Source organism: Phaseolus vulgaris, chromosome 3 (assembly GCF_051622355.1).
Source record: "Phaseolus vulgaris cultivar YP4 chromosome 3, ASM5162235v1, whole genome shotgun sequence".
Classification (NCBI taxonomy): Eukaryota; Viridiplantae; Streptophyta; class Magnoliopsida; order Fabales; family Fabaceae; genus Phaseolus; species Phaseolus vulgaris.
The window spans coordinates 37,066,531-37,086,988 of NC_143500.1; the positions used below are offsets into that span (position 1 = coordinate 37,066,531).

The 20,458-nt window shown below is 27.9% G+C and overlaps 1 protein-coding gene across 1 annotated transcript; it reads right to left on the bottom strand.

Annotated features, from left to right (window-relative positions):
* Nucleotides 1-14,627: 14,627 nt before the first annotated feature.
* LOC137807339 (Integral membrane Yip1 family protein) lies at nucleotides 14,628-19,611 on the bottom strand. Its single transcript, XM_068607943.2, has 3 exons — nucleotides 18,929-19,611; nucleotides 15,246-15,320; nucleotides 14,628-15,096 (listed from the first exon to the last, which is right to left on the bottom strand). The coding sequence occupies exons 1-3, from the start codon at nucleotides 19,409-19,411 to the stop codon at nucleotides 14,836-14,838; spliced, it is 819 nt and encodes a 272-aa protein (XP_068464044.1). The 5' UTR covers nucleotides 19,412-19,611; the 3' UTR covers nucleotides 14,628-14,835.
* Between the last annotated feature and the right edge of the window lie 847 nt (nucleotides 19,612-20,458).

The following is a 20,458-nucleotide window of genomic DNA, read 5'->3' on the forward strand; positions in this document are numbered from 1 at the left end:
TGAGAACAAGTTCTCCAAATAATGACAATATGAGACAAAAAGCGATTACAAAGAAAATATGATTTTTAAAAATAAATTCAAAGAATATAATTTAACATTTAAATATTTACCAGAAAAAATCATAGTCATTATTAAACAAATGATCTCTCGTTTAATAATGTTAGAGGTTAAATTATTATTTTATAGAGGCATTTGGACAAAAAATTAGAAGAGAAAAATAAATAAATAAATTTTGTATTAGTTAAAAATAGTTTATATATAAGTTAAGAATTTGAAGAAATTACAATAGATAAATTATTTGAAACTTACTTCATTATGCTACTATTGCCTTTTTACTACAAAAAGTAATTATAATTATTTTATTATTGAAATTTTGTATTCTAGTTTATGTGTTGCCGACATCTACCCTAGTTGAAAAATAATGACTTGTGGAAAACTTCATAAAAAAGGAATTTCAATTATCAAAATTTTACCATGGATGCCACATTCTACTCTCTAGTCATTTAAGGTAGCACTTACAATAATGAGTTAATAATAACTTTTCCTTCTAGTTCTTCTAAAATAGTACATACTTGTCACGATACTTAAGTCCATTTATATGAAAACTAATCTTTGATGATACTTTCTTTTGTACAATAAAAACTATCATTTATTGAGAAACAACGATAATAAAGTCACATAATGTATATTTAAGGGAAACTTTAGGTATTGTGCATAAGACTTTCACATTGCATTAATGATAGATGTTTGTCATGTAATGTATTTATAAAGAAGGTATTAATGTATGAGAATGATCTTCTTAAAACTACACTAGGATATTTAATACATGTGAGAGTGTCTTAAATTAATCGAGGTCATATTAGTATACTTTTTATTTGTATATATTTAAATAAAGATTGGGTGTTAAAGTTAAGGTAATAATTGAATAGAGTGACATTCTAAGTAAGGTATAAAAGAAAATAGAAATATTGGTAATATATTATCGATAAAATTCTCTATTATTAATCTAAATTTATTAGAAATTACAAAGTGTTCTTAAAACAATGACAAATGAAGTTGTATTCAAATGAATTTGTATAATACTAAGTGGGTTTATAAATATATTTATTCAATTATTAAAAATGTATCCAATTAATAAAAGAGTGGAAATAAATGTTAAGACTGATTATAAGCTATGAAAAAATACAATTCAGGTGTGTTGTAATTGAATCTTATGAAACCCATCTCCCATGTATTTGTCTTATTCACTTGTAAAAAAAAAAATTTACATGTAATTGTATCGTTAGATTTCAATAATTCCTCATTAATGAGATGCTAAGTTATTTTGTCAAATATCAAATGATCATGCATTAAAATGAACAATATAAAATATAGAATGATTTAAATACCATTTATGGTAATAAACTCATCAATCCAATTTAAGATGTAAAGAATTTAGAAACGCCTTCTATACTAAGAATACTAAGAATAGGATTTAAATCACTAAAATAATTCATGAAAATATTGAATATACAAATAGAAATTAATTAGCTACTCATGATAACAAAGGGACAAATAAACAATAAAATCGTCAAAAAGAGTTTTGGTGAAAATTCATCCTTCCAAGCCTCTTCAATTACTTCCAATGGACTTATATTTCTTTCTTGTTAAAGCTTCATTTACCTTGAAATTTCTTTAAAAGCTCTTAAAATATATTTATATGTCCCAAATTTCAAAACAGAGAAGGTCACTTTGGAGTAAATATGTTAAAAAAAACAAATTTATTAAGTAAATATTTCAAATTATAAATTTATCAAATTCTTCAATTTCATATTTCACTAAGAAAAACAATTTTGTTGAAATTTTTTTCATAAATTGGCTCTTAGTTTTTTCTTCATTTATCAAATGTAACTCACTTAGCAATTTTTCTCCGGTGAAAATTTTAAATCTCTTAAACAAAAATTTGTCCAGTGAAATATTATTCATTCAACATTTAATTTATTGAATAATTTGTCCCAACATCAACAAACATTTTAGGATTAATGCACTCAACATAATATTTTTAAAAACAATCTTTTTACTTGTTTACAAGAACTAATAATTTGAAGCATTTCAAGCTTTAAAATAAAGAAAAAATTGGCGTGCCTTTAAATTAAATTGAGTAAGCAAGTAAATCAGGGAATAAATAATGAGAAAAATTCATTAATCATAATATAGAACCCACTTATAATTTACAATAAACATTACAATTAAAAGAGCGTGTTAAATCAAGTTACATAGTAATTCTAACATAAAAACTTTTATTTAGAAAAAATGTAATAAAACCCTTATCATCTGTATTTCTTGATTGAGTAGATATTTTTTATCTAGCTTTTGTCAATAACACTTTTTCCCTTAGTTATGAAAATAAAGACCACGCATAAAAACCTTTTACAAATGGTAAAAATAAATATTTTTCAGAGACTAAAAAGAGAAAAAAGTTCTTTTTGTCAAGCTATAAAAAAATGGTTGTAGATGTATTATTATAAAGTTACTACCATACATACATGTCAATTACTTTACTGCATGTGACAACATACAAAAAGATAATAATGCGAAGAAGTATATATTATTAGTTTACAATAGAGTGATTCACCGATTTAGTCTCTAACATTATAAGAATAAATCAAATTGGTTCATAAAATTAATAATTCCTAAAATTATATATTATTAATGATTCTAGTCCTCGAACCTATAAACAAACTATTAAATTGGTATTAAATGTTATTATTTAAAATTATTTATTGTTTATAATTAATTAATATGCAATATATTTGTTTAAAATTCAAAATGTTTACAACTAAACTGACAATATTATATACAATTTAGCTAAAAAAAACTTAATTTAATGTAAAAAATATTTTAATATAATTCATAAGCTTTTTATATTCAAAATTAGACATTTTTTTATAAGTTTAACAACTATATTGATATACATAATTTTAGTATCATTTTACTATTTATTAACTTGTAAATTGATTTAGCCATTCATTGCTAATTAAGATATTAAATCGATAATTTACTTTTTCATTGTAATTAACATTTATAATATTACAAATGTAAGCATGTTCTTTTATAACTTTTAGGAAAAAATATTACAAGAAGACTATTTTCCTTTTCATTCATGCAATAAGTATATTAATATGATCTGTTTCTAAATTTTAGTTGGTTAATTGATATTTTTAATTGGACAAATTGAAATAATAGTAATTTATACATGTTAATTATTATTGTTATGTAAAATTTAATTTGTAAATATTTATAAAAATAAGAAAATAGTATATGAATGTTAATATACACTGAAAATAATAGAAATTGGAAAATACATACTTGCAAGTTATAACAATTGAAATAAAAAATTCAAAATTATTTTATTTTTAAAGTCATATTTATTGTTAAAAGGTATTTCAATTTGTTTGTTGATTAAGTACTGTCTAAAAAAGGTTATTGCTCTTTGAAAAACACTATTTTCTTGATATATGTATGAAAACAGTTTTCAAAACTAATAGAAAGGTCAAATTAAGGATCAATCATAGAATGAGTTGTCTAATTTTGTTTTAGTTTTGCAGAAAAGTGAGGTGACTGGTCTGATTCCAAGACTTGCCTGTCTTCGGTTAATAATAATTACTAAGACATATTTGAGATAATTGTTACCATCTTAATTTTATTTTACGGGAAAATAATAGTTTGACAAATTTTTCCTATATAATTTTTATGTAATATTTAAAATAAACATATAAACAAATTATATTTTTTTTTAATAATTATAGAGTCGTATTAGTTTATACCTAGATTATTATATTTTTTTTTGTAAGTGATCAAACCCAAATACCAGTACAATCTTGAACTCTTATCCTTGTGGTACAAAAAGATTATTTTTATCTTTTAAAAGTTTTACCTACATGTTTATAATAAAAATTAAAAATGTAAATATAATAAGATTTTTTCATTGACATAGAACGTCCAAGAATGTTTAAAATATAATTATAACACCTAAAAAAATTTTGATTTAGCAATTATGAGAATATTGTATAAGAAGATGATAAAAAAAATAAAAATTTACAAAATATATATAACTGAAAATTTTCTCTCTCCAAAAAAGTATAAACTAATTAAGTATGAGATTCTATTAATTATATATAATTATGTATAATATCATAAAATAACATACAATAATTATTATAATAATAATTATGTATAATTTTACAATTATTATTTCTTTAATAACAATTGTAAGTTAGTCTTGCGTGATTATAAGATGCGAATGGAAGAGTATTTTTTGACAATGCAAGTGGGTAAAGTTAAAAGGGTGACCTATTACGCAAAGCAAAGTCTGTCTTGTATGTGTGTGACTGTGTGGCAGGCACAGGTACAGGTACAGGTACAGGCACAGGCACAGGCACAGGCACAGAGTTCTTATTGTGGTACAAAAATGAGCATCACGTAAAACCAGAGATGGTTACAGTGCAGAGGCCACAGTGACTCAGTCATGAGTGCCTGCGTCTCATCACTTCTGTACACCTTACAATATCTTCATTCCTATGCAAAATCAAACAGTTTTATCATTAATACCCATTTTTCTAATCCAACTTTTACCACCTTTTTCTTATCAATTCTAATCATTTCTTTTACTCATAATTTTCATGATAAAAAAATTAAACAGAACAACTATTAGTAGTCTAAACCTGTCAAACTTTTTTTTTTTGGATGGTAGAGTGAGGGAAATGAAGAGTGAATGGAAATAAAGTGAAAGGTAAGTTCAGTAATTTAAATTGAGGGAAAGATATTTGATTGCTGGAATAAACTTTTTATGTATAAATATATTTAGAAAATATTTATATATTCATTGGATTAGAGATGATATTTTGAGTGTGAAGTTAGATCAATTAGGTTGTACTAATTAGATATTGGGTTGAACTGATTAAACATTAAATAAGTTTAATTATTGTATTTCTTCGATAATTTTTATTTAAAAGATTTTTGTGTTGGTAATAAAATTATAAAATAAAAATCTAATTATAAATTCTATATTATTTATTTACAATGTTGATTCGGGATTGTATTTTGTTTTCACGTGTATTTTTTCTATCACATCAGGCTTATCTAACAAAAAAAATAGAATGTTAATTAAGTTTGGCAGGGATGATTTGGTAAAGTGGCCACCACCCGAGGTTGAATTAAACATTTAAATCTAGGACATAAGTGTGAGTAATTGTATTATTTATATCTATAACAATCTATAAGCTGATTTTCGTTTCTATATTTTTTTAATGTTTTCTTATCTTTATTTATCTTATAATTGTAAAATTCTTGTTAAAATAAAAATAACTAATATATTTATAATTTTAAATTTTTAAATAATATAAATATATTTATCCTATATATAGTAGTTATTTTTAACATAAGTATTAACAATGTTATTATCTTTCACGTCTCATTGGATTTTAAATAGGTTAATTAACTTTCAGTGTACAAAACTTATTTTGTTTTATTTTCATTTTCATTAAGTTCATTGTTAACAATTTTATTTGTGTCTTATCTAATGATTATTTTTGTTAGTGTTTTATTTACTTTTAGTCCCATAATTTAAGAATATCAACGTTTTTTTTAATATTTTACATGGAAGATGAATGAAAAAAAACATCTCATTTTGAAAGATGGACAAAGTATTTATGATATTTAACAAAAATAAAAAAATTAAAACATCAAAGCCTTTGTTTGTTTTCTTTGTCTAAAAAGTTTATAATCTTTTTTTTTTGTTTTTTCTTCTGTATTTTCTTTTTTTTCTTTCACATATATATCATCAAATACAAACACAATATTAAGATTATTACATCGTAATATAGAATGATGATATATTGGCACATATACTATTTAACATCTCAAACATATTTGATTTAAAGTTGAATAATGATATTGGCACATCTACTATTTCTCATCATTCTTTACGCTGAAAACATAGATTCAAGTTCCAAACATACACCTTGTTAAATTATCTAATGTGAAAGTAATGTGGTGTGTTTTAATAGTAAATTCATTCAATTTTTCATCTATGATACGCTATTGTCACCAAAAAAAAAAAATTAAACAAGTAGAAATGATCACTCTGATGTATTAAATAGAGTGATTAAGTAATTAGTACAAACAAATCAACATAACATTTAATGAAAAGTTAAAACGTGAAGATTAAAGTATAGCAATTTTTAATTATTAACATATATAAATATATTTATAATATATATTTTTTGTCACACATCTTATTGTCATAAATCAATTTAAATTTCGACACTTTATTTATTAAACTCAACATAACCTTTATTTACCATACACTAAATGTTATTACCGAAATTAGCATGAAAATTTCGAGGTGAAAAAAAATATGATTTATAACTAAGTCAAAATCTTTGATACTAATCGATCATAAAAAAAAGATAAGAGTCAATTTGTAAAAAAATGAAATCAAGTTTAGATTAATCATATTTTTTGTGAAATTTTTTTTCATGAAAAAAAATGTGTCTGCTGATAAGTTGGCTAATTTAATATTTATTCATAGATAATTTTTTTATTGGTATAATAGACTATCATCTAGTCTGTTCTTAGAATTCTTTAAGAATACTACATATGTCTCTTTTTTGTTAACATATGGGTTTTGGTCTAATTTCCTCATATTTTTATATTTTTTTTAATAATATTTTTTTTATATGATAACAAATGATTAGTGTTATTTGAGATGTCAAGTTGTATAATGATGTCTAACATAAAAACTTTCATTTAAAACATAAAAAATATCAAGAGTTGAATAAATATTTTTAAATAATTAATCACCTAAACATAAAAATAAATTTTATAATATATTATATTAAATAAACGATTATTAGTTTAAATGATCCTATAATAAATGTATGTATAATAAGATAAAAAAAAAAGTGAGAAATTTTTTCTTTATATATAAATTATAATACACTTTATTTGTAATGTACACGTCTTTAAGATTTTAAAAATTTAATGTATTGAGCGTTTTCAAAATGTTTTCTTACAAAAAAATTATAACAAAACACAATTAAACTCTCGTATTTATATCTCTTATCACTTTTACATATGCCTATATAAACTCATTCTATTTAAATTATAAAAGTAAAACCAACATTTTTAAAGAAAATTGTAAATTATGAGCTTAATTTTTTTTTTACAAAACATTTTTTTTTCTTAAATTTAATTTCATTTATCACAATTTAAAAAGAACAATAAAAAAGTAATTAAGTTAGCTTATTTGCAACATAATATTCTTTGATGGAAAGATTATTTACGAGAAAATAAAATAGATGCATAATAAAATAATGTTCGAATAGAATTGTTTCTTCAAGATTTCAAATACACCGTATCTTCTTATTTTACGGAGTGAGGGTGGAAAGAAAAAAAATAAGAAAAGAGGAGAAAGACAATGAAAAGTTAAGTTAGAGTATAAAATTAGAGATCTCACATCAAACAAAGATAAAGTCAAATTATAATATATAAGGAAAAATAATTCTCACCTATCACTTTTATGAAAATGAATTAGACTTAAATTCATTATAATCTTTTTTTAGTAAAGTTTGTGAATCTATTGTATTATTCACTATCAAATATCATAATTAAGATTTAAGTCATCTACCATTAGATCTTCCTCGATTCACACATTTGATTTGATGTGAATCCAAAATATTTTTGAAAAAAAAAGTGTTGAAAGTTGATTTTATAAAGATAAGTTAACTTAAAAACAGTTAAAATTGTTAAAATTATAGTAATTTATATATTAGTGCATGTTTAACAAAATTGGAAGCAAAATATAACCTCAAAATTGGAAGAGATATAAGATGACACTCCTACTTCTAACTTTTTTTGTTATAAAAAAAATTATAGTTTGTTTTAATATTCTTGAAATGTGTTAATCCACACATTTGAAAATTGACTAGACACAACAGTCTTTTTCTCCAAAAATTAGAAAATTTCAGTTTCATGCTTTTCATTTTTCACGAGCTTCCATTATTGACGAATATTAAGACGGGATAAGATTATAAGAATAAATTACTTTCAGTTTCTTCCTTTTATTTTATTTTTATTGAAGAATAGCCACCAAGAAATCGTAGCCACCTTCCATTTTCTTATACTTTAGAGATGCTTTATTATTTCTTTCCACTAATATCGTTCCAAAGCAATCTTATCGAATGGCGATGAACCACTTGCTTATTATTTGTTACCAAAATTTTAATTTAAAAACTAACAGAAAATAAAAAGGAATAAATTTCAGTAGGAAATTTCAACTTCATTATCATTTTCTCACTCTTGAATTGACTATTTCATAAATTTTTCTCCTGAACAATCATACACTTGGCGTTCAAAATAACCTTTTTTTTTGTTTTAACGACGAAGACAAAATAATGAAATTTGAATGCACAACTTTGGGGACTGTTGCCAAAAACAAATTTCAAATTACCATTTTTTTTATTCTTGTGTTGCTTCAACATTTGAATAAATATGTTAAATTCTAGGTAAAATTATTCATATCTTTTAGTTCATAAACTTAAAAATGATCTGTTTTACTTCTAAAACACACTATTTCTAATCTCTTCGGTCCGCATTTGAATACAGAGATTAAAAGAGATAAAAACCAAAAAAACGAAAATAATATTTTTAAGAATTAAAATCAGTATTTTTAAATATAAGAATAATAAAGTAATTAATCTAATTAAAAAAGTGGCAGTCCAAAAGATCAACCTTAGATTTTTTATTTATTTTTTTTTCCATTTTAGCCGTTGAACCGCACAATTTCTTATTATATTATTATTGTCGGTTAATAAATAAGTAATACAACTCTCGTTGGATAGAAGAAAAATAGAGTGAAGAAAAGATAAATTAACAGAAAATATAAATATTGACGTGCTGGACTCCAGAGAAATGAGTAGAATTGTGTAACTCACATTTTTTTAAACTTTATTTCTTATTTATATTTTACATTTTCTGTTCGTTTAATGTAAACTAAAGAACATTGTTTTCACTCAATCTTACATAATTTTTTTTTCTTGACATAGAAAAGAAAGGGTTTTTAAGATCTAGAAAATAACCTTATATAAGTGATATAGTTTAAATCACACCTGAATATTTTATTATTATAATAAAAAAAGTTATAATAGAAAATTCAATTATTTAAGTTTTCTTTTAAAAGAATCATTATTTTTCTATAAATCTCTCTTTTTCTTTTCTTTCTATTCTCTAAGATTTTGATATCTTCGTTCATTAGTTTGACGATTGAAGTCTGTCATTAGACTCCTGACAGTGAATACTACAAAACTGCCCGATCAGAATCTTTGATAAAGTAAGTTTACTTTTGTTCTTCTCTTTGAATCAAATTTTGAACTTGTTAGGTTTGTCTTTGTTTAGGCTTTACATGTGACTCTTTTAGCTTGAGAGTTAATATCTGTTAGCTCGGTGTCATAGTGATATAGTTAGATTTTTTATCGAGACTTTTTGATGCAAGTTAAACTATCCTTGAGCTTTTGATAGATTTAGAGCTCTTGTTGAGCATCTACTCAAGTTTAGCTAAGGGAAACTAGTTTTATTTTCTTCCAATAGAGAACTCTAGGCTAGAAGATCTAGATGTGGGGGAACCTGGTCACCAATCTCAAATTTTCTTGCAGGATTGCTTGTTTTTTAGTATACTAGAAGTTGATTGAGATTAGAATGTGAAATTTTATATATAGTAGATGTTATAAAATTATATTGTTTTTTATTTGAATAAATAAAGGAATGTATTTAAATAGTTTGATGAATCAATTAAAGGATAATGTTATTGGTTGTTTGATTTTGATTTAGAGTAATTATCCAACTCTAGCGAGGAATTTGTTACTTTGGTTTAATATATTTGATAAAATAACAATTTGAATGAAAATATGAGGTGCTCTCAGATCCATTATCACTCAAACAATGTGGGATCTCGTTCAAGCGAAAATGGGGAAACTCTAGAGTGCTCACTGGTTAATTTTCGTTTAAACGAAAAAAAAAATTCTCAAGCCAAAATTTTTAGGGTGCTCGTGGGTGCAATTTCGTTCAAATGAATTTTTTTTTTTAGTTATATTTAATTGAAAAATCCTTTAATTAGATATTTATGTGAGTATTGGATGAAATTTGGTGTGTTTTGAAATTCTAAGCTTTGGTATGACTTGATTGTGTGATTTTGGATATTGCGAGATTTTGAATATGAATTTAATCAAGACATAGTATTTTTAGGAAAGAAAATACCTTGTTAAGATTGTTTAGGATGTGAATTGACTTGAGATTTGTCTAGAAAGAGATATATTGACTCTCTTGAGATAATGGAATCATATAAATGAAGTATTCAAGTAGTGAGAGTCGAAGGAGATTCATATGAATGGGTAAGTTGTTTGAAAAATAACTAACTTGACCTATTATACGAGTTAACACTGTCATACTAGGAGAAATGATATTGAGATTATTTATGCGCATAACTGGGTGGATTTCATAGTGAGATTGTATGACATGTGCAAATTTTTTAGTCTAAGTCAATGCATGAGTCTTCCGAAAGTAGAGTCAACTGTCTAAGTATGTTGGTAAGTAGAAATCTGACATGAGAGATGTGAATGATGATTTATGATAGACACTTGATGGTTTGAGAAATTGTACGAGACTTTATGACTTTTGTTTTGTTAAATTGAAATTATATAGAATTACTTTATAACTAACTTACCCTATGCTTTGTTTTGTGTTTGTTTCTTTAATTTGTGATGATCGTGTTAATTTACATGGGAGAAAATGAAGTTGCAAGTGATAGGGCTCCTTAGTGAACAAGTGGAGGATGAAATGTTTTTATTTTTATTTTGAATGTTTTGCTTTAAAACCTTTGTATATATATTAAAATCCCTATGAAGAAAAATATATTTTGAGATACAATATGAAATAGTAGTATATGTTTATATGTTAATTGGATATTGCATGCATATTATGTTATTAAATATGAGTAAAATAAGGATGTTAATAGTTTTCATAAATAATTGAATACGATAAAGCATTGTACTCTCTTGTTGATGTGAGTTGATTTTAAGATTGCACATTTTATGGGTTGCACTTTGTTTATGGTTTTTTTTATTTTTAAACAAAATATGGTGAGAAACCCAAAAAAGATTCCCACTGGACACGAATTTAACCAAGTGGTTAAGTAAGTGTGAAAGTTCACTTCTAGAGGGTAAAAACAAAACACAATTATATGGTGGTGATGATGAAGAGGTGCAGAATTAAAGCATATAATGGAAAGCAACAAAATGGAAAAACCAAAAAGGAAAAGAAGAACACAAGAATATAATAAGAATGGAAATGGTGCAAGGAAGGGAGAGATGAAGAGATAGAGGAAGCTTATGGATGATGGTGATGGTCACACCACTTGGAGTGTGGGAGACTCCAAGATGAAGAGCCGCCACTTGAAGTGCACAAACATCCAAGATAAGACCCACAAAAAGAGAGCATTCAAGACTCACTCAACATTCTAACAAAGTTTATTTTCTATTCAAAATTCAATGTGTAAATTACATGAGACAAGACACCCTTTATGCAAGAAAGAGTGACTTGGGGAGCAAAAGTGAGAGGGGTAGGGGTGTCATTTGTGAGAAACCTTCTAGAAGGTAGGTCAAAAAATCTTAAACATAGATGCACATGTCATGAAAGGTGCGCTTGACACAAGCCCAATTTATGTTAAGTACACTCCAATTTATACTAAGTGAACCCTACTCTAGTTTATTCTTCTATTTGGACCCCCAATATGAGAAAGAGACAACATTGTGATCTAAAATCAAACTTATGACTATTATAGGAACGTGAGTTTGGATAACAAACACCACCAAACACTTTGAAAACATTATAATCAAGTTTGTGTTTAAACAACATTGTGTAGGGATTATCACCATTCAACACAAAGGTGAGAAGCACATTGATGATGTGTGTGGAAGTGATGAACGTTTCAACCTAAAAACACGAGAAGCGTTAGGCCCATATGCCTGTGATTTCATTCAACAGAGTCATCTTGCTTATCACCGTATGGAAAGGTAAGTCTATGTTGAATGTCATTTTGTTCAAAAAAAAATATTTAAGACAAATAAATTCTTTGACGTTAGTTTGGATGGAACAAAGTTTATAATTTGTTTGAGTTTCAGCAAAAATTTTGAATTTTTTAAATATAAACATAAATAAAAATAGTACCTTGCACCATTTGAAGCATGTATAGGAACAAGTCCCTATGCATCACATAGATCGTGAATTTATTATTTACAAAAGATGCATGAGAGGATGTATGAGACTTTTGCATGGTTGGAAAAGTGTATATACCATCTTTAATTAATAAAAAGCAACATGTAGCCTTTATAGATTATTTTTCACTTTTTTTTAGCCCTTTTAAGATTCAAAGTGAACTTGCTAATTTTTCTCTCTATATTTATTCCACTTTACAGAGAGATGAAAAATAGCATGAGTGAGAATAAAACGCAAGTTAAAAAAAAATTAATAAGTCGAGGAAAAAGAAAAAGAAAAAAAGAGTTTTTGCCCTGACACTAAACAACAAAAGTTAATTTGATAACATGGACATATGTTCCATTTGTGGTGAAGAAAATAAGGGTCATATAAAAATATTTATAAGGTAGCTAGGGCAAGGAAGTGAAATGATGATAGTTTAAGAAGAATGTAGAGAAAATGACAACTAAATATTCATTATTTGACCCTACATAGGAAGTTATATAGGATATAAAGCTTATCTTAGAAATTGGATTTATTTATAATGGCGTGTTGAAATTGTAATGAGGAGCATGCATAAGCATAGAAGAAATGATTTGGTGGCACTGAAAAGTGAAATGAAGTAAATAAATGTCTCAATCTTAACCTACTAATCCTAATTATTTAGCTTTTATGACCTTTTCGGTTACCAGATTCCAACATTAATGTCAATTGCATAGCTAGCAAGTAGATGAAGAAAGAAGCAACATCAACCATGTAACTAATTCTAACCATCATTCGCCTAATCAACGGATTCTCTGCTTAATCAATAATAATTCAATAATCCCAAACCACTGTGGATAAGATCAATCCCCTCATTCATTTTTCCTAACTAAAAAACAAGTCAATTTGGGCGTACATTTTCAAAACTTAATAATTAATACAGACACTTTTCAACCAGTGCACCTACGGGTACTAATTGTACATGAAGTTTAAGTTTTTTTTTTACTCCTTTATGGCCATGATTGTCATTGGACTAACTTCTCGATCAGCTTTTCTATGGATAAAATTTTTGGAATGATTAGTTATATTTATCTGAATATTAGAAAAAAAATGTATATCCTTAATAAATTTGATATGACATTTTAAAACATACGAAATATAATCTAAATAATAAAAGATAATAAAGAAACATACCTGAAGTAGACATATATATTATTAAGTAAAAATGATAAAAGAATTTTATAAGAAGAGAACAAGAAGAACCATATAAAATGACTAGTCTTGAGTCATAATATTTTATCAACTTTTAATATCAGTTTCTATCAATAAAAAACAAAAATCATTTAAATATATTAATGTACAAAAAACATTATTCTTACCATAATTAAATCACATACAAATTTTCCATTATTTTTTTTACTTTCAATCTAAACAACCTAATTTATTATCTTTTTCTCTTCTTTTTCAGTCCCCTATCTCCCCCAATCCAAATCATCATATTTTGTGCTGTTTAACTATATATATATTACTTTTTTTTAATTTTCTCTTGATTAATTTCTTTTTTCTCAAACACATTTTTATTTATTTTAGATCTAACTTTTAGCTTTTTCCCCTTAGGCCTTTTCCTTTTACACCCTCACAATTTTCAAAAAAAATCATTTCATCCTGCTTTAAAGTGACTTTTGTATTACTCATTCTAGAAATTTTTCGAAATACACTTTCTGGAATTCTTGAAAAGTGATGTCTAGAACAATTTTTAAAACAAAATTTCCATAGTGGAAATCTGAAACACTTAAAATAGATTCCGACATGAGCAAAACTGATAAACCAAAATATTACTTATAAAATAAAATTATTAAAATGCGAGATGACTGTTTATATGGGTAGAACATATTAAGTTGTCAGCATAGCATGTTGCTAAACAAAAATAATAGAAGGGTATATTACAATTATATCATATCATATCACCTTTATCCTCATTAACCAATTTTTTCGTTTTCATAATCTAAAATAAACTATTAATAAGGATTGGTTTTATTTTGATGACTATTGTAATAATATTTTTTTTTAATTGCATTCATTCTATTATTATCATAAAAAAAAACGCGCAAACTGGTTTATATGACATAACACGTATCTTTTCTGTTAACAGAAACCAGTCTTCTTTTTTTCTTAACATGATAATAAAAAACAAGGGAGTTCAAGGTAATATTAAAAATAGATTTTTCGGGTATAATTTCATTAGACCTAAAATAAAATAATTCATTTGATAAATTTCTTTCTCTATTTGGGTCCTTCAATCCTATCAGTATTCACATTCACATTAAATGATACACAATAGAAAGAGAAAACAATACTTATGCAGCAAGCTTTATCCCACCATATACTTTCCACGTAATATTATACAACTGTCTGTCTTCAAATATATCTAACCAAATTTTAAACAGAAAAAAGGAAGGGCGGAAAAGAATTAAAAAGAAAAGGTTGATCATTAAACAAAAATTTCTATTTAGAAGCAGATTCCAGGTGGTTATCGGAATAAAGAAATCAGAAGAACTGATGCATTTAGTCAATGGCAATGATGAGAAAACCAACAGATACATACATGAGAAAAACTGGGTAGAGTGCAAGAGCTTTTCTTCTTGGGTTGACGGCAGAACTCATGAAAGGATATGCAGCCCAAGAGCTCCAAGCCAATGTCACACATACCACAACCACTTTCACTATCACATTGTCCTTCAACATACAAATTAATGCACCAACATCCAGAGGAAACAGGCAATAACCCAACAGACTCAGACTCTGAAAGAAAATAATGTGTCCACCCTGAAATTTTGAAGAGATGTAAACAAAGTTAAATGTTTGTCTTTCTTCATCACATTATATTTTCAGAGTGGCCAGATTCACCACCCTTCAACATAATACAGTTGACACTCAAAATATGACCACATGAAGACAGAGAAAAAGGTAATTACCAGAAGAAGTACATTCAATGTCAAAATTACAGCGCCGGCAGCAAGTAAAGCAAACGCAACAGCAAAAACCTCAGACTGAGACACAATCAGATAGAGAGATGTTAGAGAAAATACGACTAAGATTGACCAGATTCACTTAATTATACAACACATATAAACTACAAAATCGAGTGCACAAGGTTCCCACCTAGTGTGGTTTGAGTAACGGTAGATGTACACAATCTTACCTCAATTTATTCTACGATTCAAAACCATAATAATAACCTCTTGGTCACAAACTTACCATTGTACCAAGACTCTCATCAATGCAAACTACAACGCAGGCAAAAAAAAGAGAGTATATACACTAGAGAGGCACCAAAGTTAGCACATAGTAGAAAGAACCAGGTATTGGACTAAGAAATCTGAACCCCCGACACAGGATTAACTATATCCAGCCATAAAATTTAATTTACAACTATTTGTTCCATGGACTAATCACTACATCATCTACCTCAAAAGATTCATAATTTAACAACTGATATTTAACTTTACATGGCCCTAAAAAAGGGGAAAAAACAATTTATTAGAATCACGGAGAATAGCGGTCGATCTCAGATAGCAGCCAGCATGTAGTGGCTAACTCTGAAAACACTAAAGCAAGATGCGAGATGACCACTATTAAATATTATAATACAAACTAAACAATTCATACTACATAAATAATTCATACACATAAATATAAATACTCATTGCAAAATTCATGAAAATATAATGTACACACAATCAACATCAATCCAGGAGCAATAAGAAATAATAATGAAGCCAATAAACTGAAATACGATGGTGAAATTAATATAAAAAGAACATTACAAATTAGATTAAAAAAAAGAATGTGAAATCTAACTGTACGAAAGAATAGAGGTCAAAAACGGAAGTAACTTTGTGAAACTGATAGAAAAAGAACATAACAAATTAGATAAAAAAAATAGTAGAATGTGAAGTCTAAAAGGGAGAAGAAAGAATGCAACAAGTTAAAGATAGTCCAATTATGTATGAAGGAATAGAGGTCAATATAGAAGTGACTTTTTGAGATATATTATACCCAAAAAAGCCCAAACAATGCTTTTCCAGTAAAAATGAATTTTGAAGCCTATATCATGACAGTACCGTTATAGAACACAAAAAGCCCCTGCTTTGGTCACTATTGAAACTGCTCCACTAATTTAATTCCATAGTGGCACAAAGGACGCTCCATAATCCTGCTATAGCAGTCTACTGTGACCATGTCATAGAGAAGAGAAAGATTCTGTTGATAGATGCAATTATGGGTAGAACATATTTGCACAAACGACTGAGGGAATGAGATAAGAAATTAAACGCTGATATTGCTAGATGCAATAATGTAGTCAAAACCACCAACAGCTAAAATGTTATGCCATACTGAACACACACTACCCTAAGAGTTGGATGCTCTTCTGTAAAAGCAATATCATGTCTATTGATATTTCAGACTTGTACAGCCAATACCAGCTCTTACTAGCATCTATCACAGCTACTGTTTTATGAATAAAGAACAGAAATAAGCTAAAAAATAAGCAGCCCCAAATCATAAACACCTCTAACATCCATTCCATTTGCTCACTAGAAATATCATCGACCCAAGCTTATGACTACCTCAGCTCTTCAGGGAATCTCAAATGACAACCCTTACTGAGTACTTGGATAATGACATTAATTAATCAAAATTCTGTTCAAGATATTGAAAAATGCAAAGTTCCAAAGTTTGCAAACCGGTTTAAAAGAAGACAGCTTTTATTAAAGATCAAATAATACAACAAATCTTCCAGAATTACAAATACTGGTCTCAAAATCATCTAAAATAAATTACAATCAGACAGAGAATATGAACCACGTTAAAGGGATTTTACTTTTCTATTTCAAAAATCAATAAGTTCCAATACTCCAACCCCTATCATATAAACACACACATGGATAGATTAAGTGTTGGCAATATATGAAGAACCAAATGCCAAACCACAAATTGAAGACAATCCCAAGGCCTAATTCAATTCAACATAACAAGAAAGAATTAAGAATAATTAATGGTTATCAGTATCCTATGATTCTGAATACACTTTGTGTTATACAATATGTTTCTTCAGCTTGGTGATACAGATAGTAGGCTGAATCAATTGTGTGCCTCAATAGCACGTGAATAGTGTGAATCACGTTTCAAACACAGATTTTGATATTCTTCCTTAGTGGGTTACAACACCTTTCCATCTAAGGGTCGCAGTGTCACATCTGGTTGTCATGGTCGGAGTTACACTTTTTGCAGCCAGAATCACAAAAAATGGCACCCAGAGCAGGCAAATAAGGTCACACTGCATTCTACACATTCTGTTTCCACTCCCGGCTGTGTTTGCTGCTTGCGGACCAGAGAAGAGAAATGGCCCTATTCATAACCCTAACCCTTAACAACAACGTACTTTTTCTTTACTTAAGCAACTTTTGTGTTATAGTTCCAAGACAGAGACTGTTTTTCAACTTTGGATAGTCAGAATTATATCTTGGATCCTCTAATCACACAAGATTCTCTAATCTCATTGAATCAATTTCTATTTTCTAATCAAATTTAAATAAAGATATTTTCTTATCAAGATATTTTGGAAAATGAAATAAAAGTTTTTTGAAGTTTATATGTTAATATATACGTCTGTATTGATTTTTCAAGTTTCTGTATGGTAAAATGTTCTAAGAGTCATGTGTTTTAGTTATTGATTATGAATATTAAGATGTACAAACAATACAATTTGATTACGATTTAGAAATAGACATCCCAATTCATGATTTATTTAAAGCCCAATTCTACCATCGTGATTAAGAATATAAAATTGGGAAAACTGATGCAGAATGGTTTAGGAAAAACACTTGGTAGAAATGGTGTTTCAAACCACATATGTTGTACACGTGCAGCAAACCAACAGACTCATGCTGGTTAGAGAATGTCAAATCAACAGCATCGTGACCATTGGCTTAATGCAACACCAAATAAAGCAATGTGCAACTACAAGAATATGTTTTGAAACTAAATTTATACCTCACCAATTAATTGTTCAATGGGCAACACCTCCTATGGGATACAAATTACAGAGCCCCTTAACTTGTAATTTAATCTTCAGACTATCAATCAACAGAGAAAGAAACCCAACAGGCACAACTAGAAACATCAACTTAAATTATGAAATGATAAATCACAATTCAATTCTGTAACGTACTGCAGAAATAATGTAAACAAAAAGATACGATCAAACTACACAGCAAAGAAACCATAAAAGATCCGAAGCAGCAATTAAGAACGTACATATACATACATTCACTCTCTTCATTCTATGTTTCCGCCAAATATATACAATCAAACACAGAGTGCAATAACCGAAGCTTTAAAGCCAAGTGATTCTCGTACACATTTGCAATAAGATCAAGATCAGGCACAATGTAAAACTCCTAAGTGGATTCTACCCTAGGATTCTATCCAGAGACACGCGATTCTCAACAACCACGAAAATTTCAGCTGAACTAGCCACTAAAAGTAGATCAGAAGGTGGTGACAACAGATCGGCAAAGTGCGATTTGCGATCTGAATTGCAAAACCTAAGAATTAGGAAGAAAGAGTGCAACGGAGATAGAAATAGATATACCTTTTTGACAGATGCAGACCAAGAGAGGGTGAGGCCGAGAAAGACGATGAAGAAGAAAGGGCCCCACAGATCCCAATCTCTGAGGGCCTTACCGGGGTCCTCGCGAAAAGGGTTGGGGAAGACAACCAGCTTCAGATTACTCACGATTCTCGAGAGATCACGCTTCACGGTGTCCCATACGGGCTCGGTGAGCGTGTTGGGGGCGGGTCCGAACCCGGAGGCGGAGACGTCGGAACGCGGAGGTGGCGGCGGAGGAGGAGCGGAAGTGGAGGATTTGGGTAGCGGCGGAGGCGGCTGAGGGAGGTTGGAAGAAATGAAGGGGGAAGGGGCGGCGGAGATGGAGACCGGGATGGAGGCGCGTGGGGGACTTGGAGGCCTTGCGGAAGGGACTGATTGGTGAACGCTGGCATTGATGAGGTTCTCGATCTCGTCGATGTCGGATTGGGAAGATGGGTGAAGGGGTATGGTATCGCTGTGCGACATTTTCACACCCAAGACTCACACCCAACCAAGTTCAACAACAACAACAAACACACACACACAAAGATCACTACACTTATTCTCTTTTTCTTTCCTTCTCCTTCATTTACCTTTCTTGTTCATATAAACTATTATTATGATGCTATTATCATTATTATTTTCATATTTCTCACTTTTCTTCTTCTTTTTCAATGGTAGGAAATGCAATTGTGCTTTTAATGCGTATTTATATTTCTTCACTTTTCGTGTCCCAAACGATACATCTAATAATAAAGTGTTCTCTTTTATTTCGAGGAAAAATATAAGATTATATTGTATTACAAACTCAAAAAAATATTATAAGTATAACAATTATTATATACATCATGATTTATAATTGGGAGATTGCACGGGAATATTTTATTTAAAAAAAGTAATGTCTTGTGTTTGCTCTATATTTGGATTTGTTTTATTTCCATTTCCTTCTCCATTTCTTCATCTTAAATTTAACTCCCTTTTTAGAAGAAATGTATGTTGTTGTTTGTTTTTTCGCGTAAAAGATGTACGTCATAATACACATAAAAAGTAGTAATTAAACTCTTAATTTATATTAAATTTATTAGTAATTCTTTCATATATCCATTACTTCTCTTATTTGTTATTTCGATATTCCATATCTGTGTTTATTTCTTTGTCAGTATAACTAAAAGTAAGTGAAAGTGTTTTTCAAAACAACTTCTACTTCAGATCAATTTATAAGAAGAAAAATGATGGTACACTTGTCACTATTATGTTTCTTAGAAATGGCATCATAGCAAGACAAAAAGGAAATAAAATTAATAATATAAACAATTCTTATGTAAAATGTGTCATTATATAAAATTAATTAAACACTTCTCCAATTTTGTTGTTATGGTATCATTTTTCTTGTTTGATTTCTATAAATGGTTACCATCAAATCCATTTTCTATTAATGTTGTGTTTGAATTGATGAGGGAATTTGTGGAAATGAAAAAGAGTAAATTGTTAAAATTAAAGAGAATGTCTAAGGATAAGTGAAATTGTTTAAAT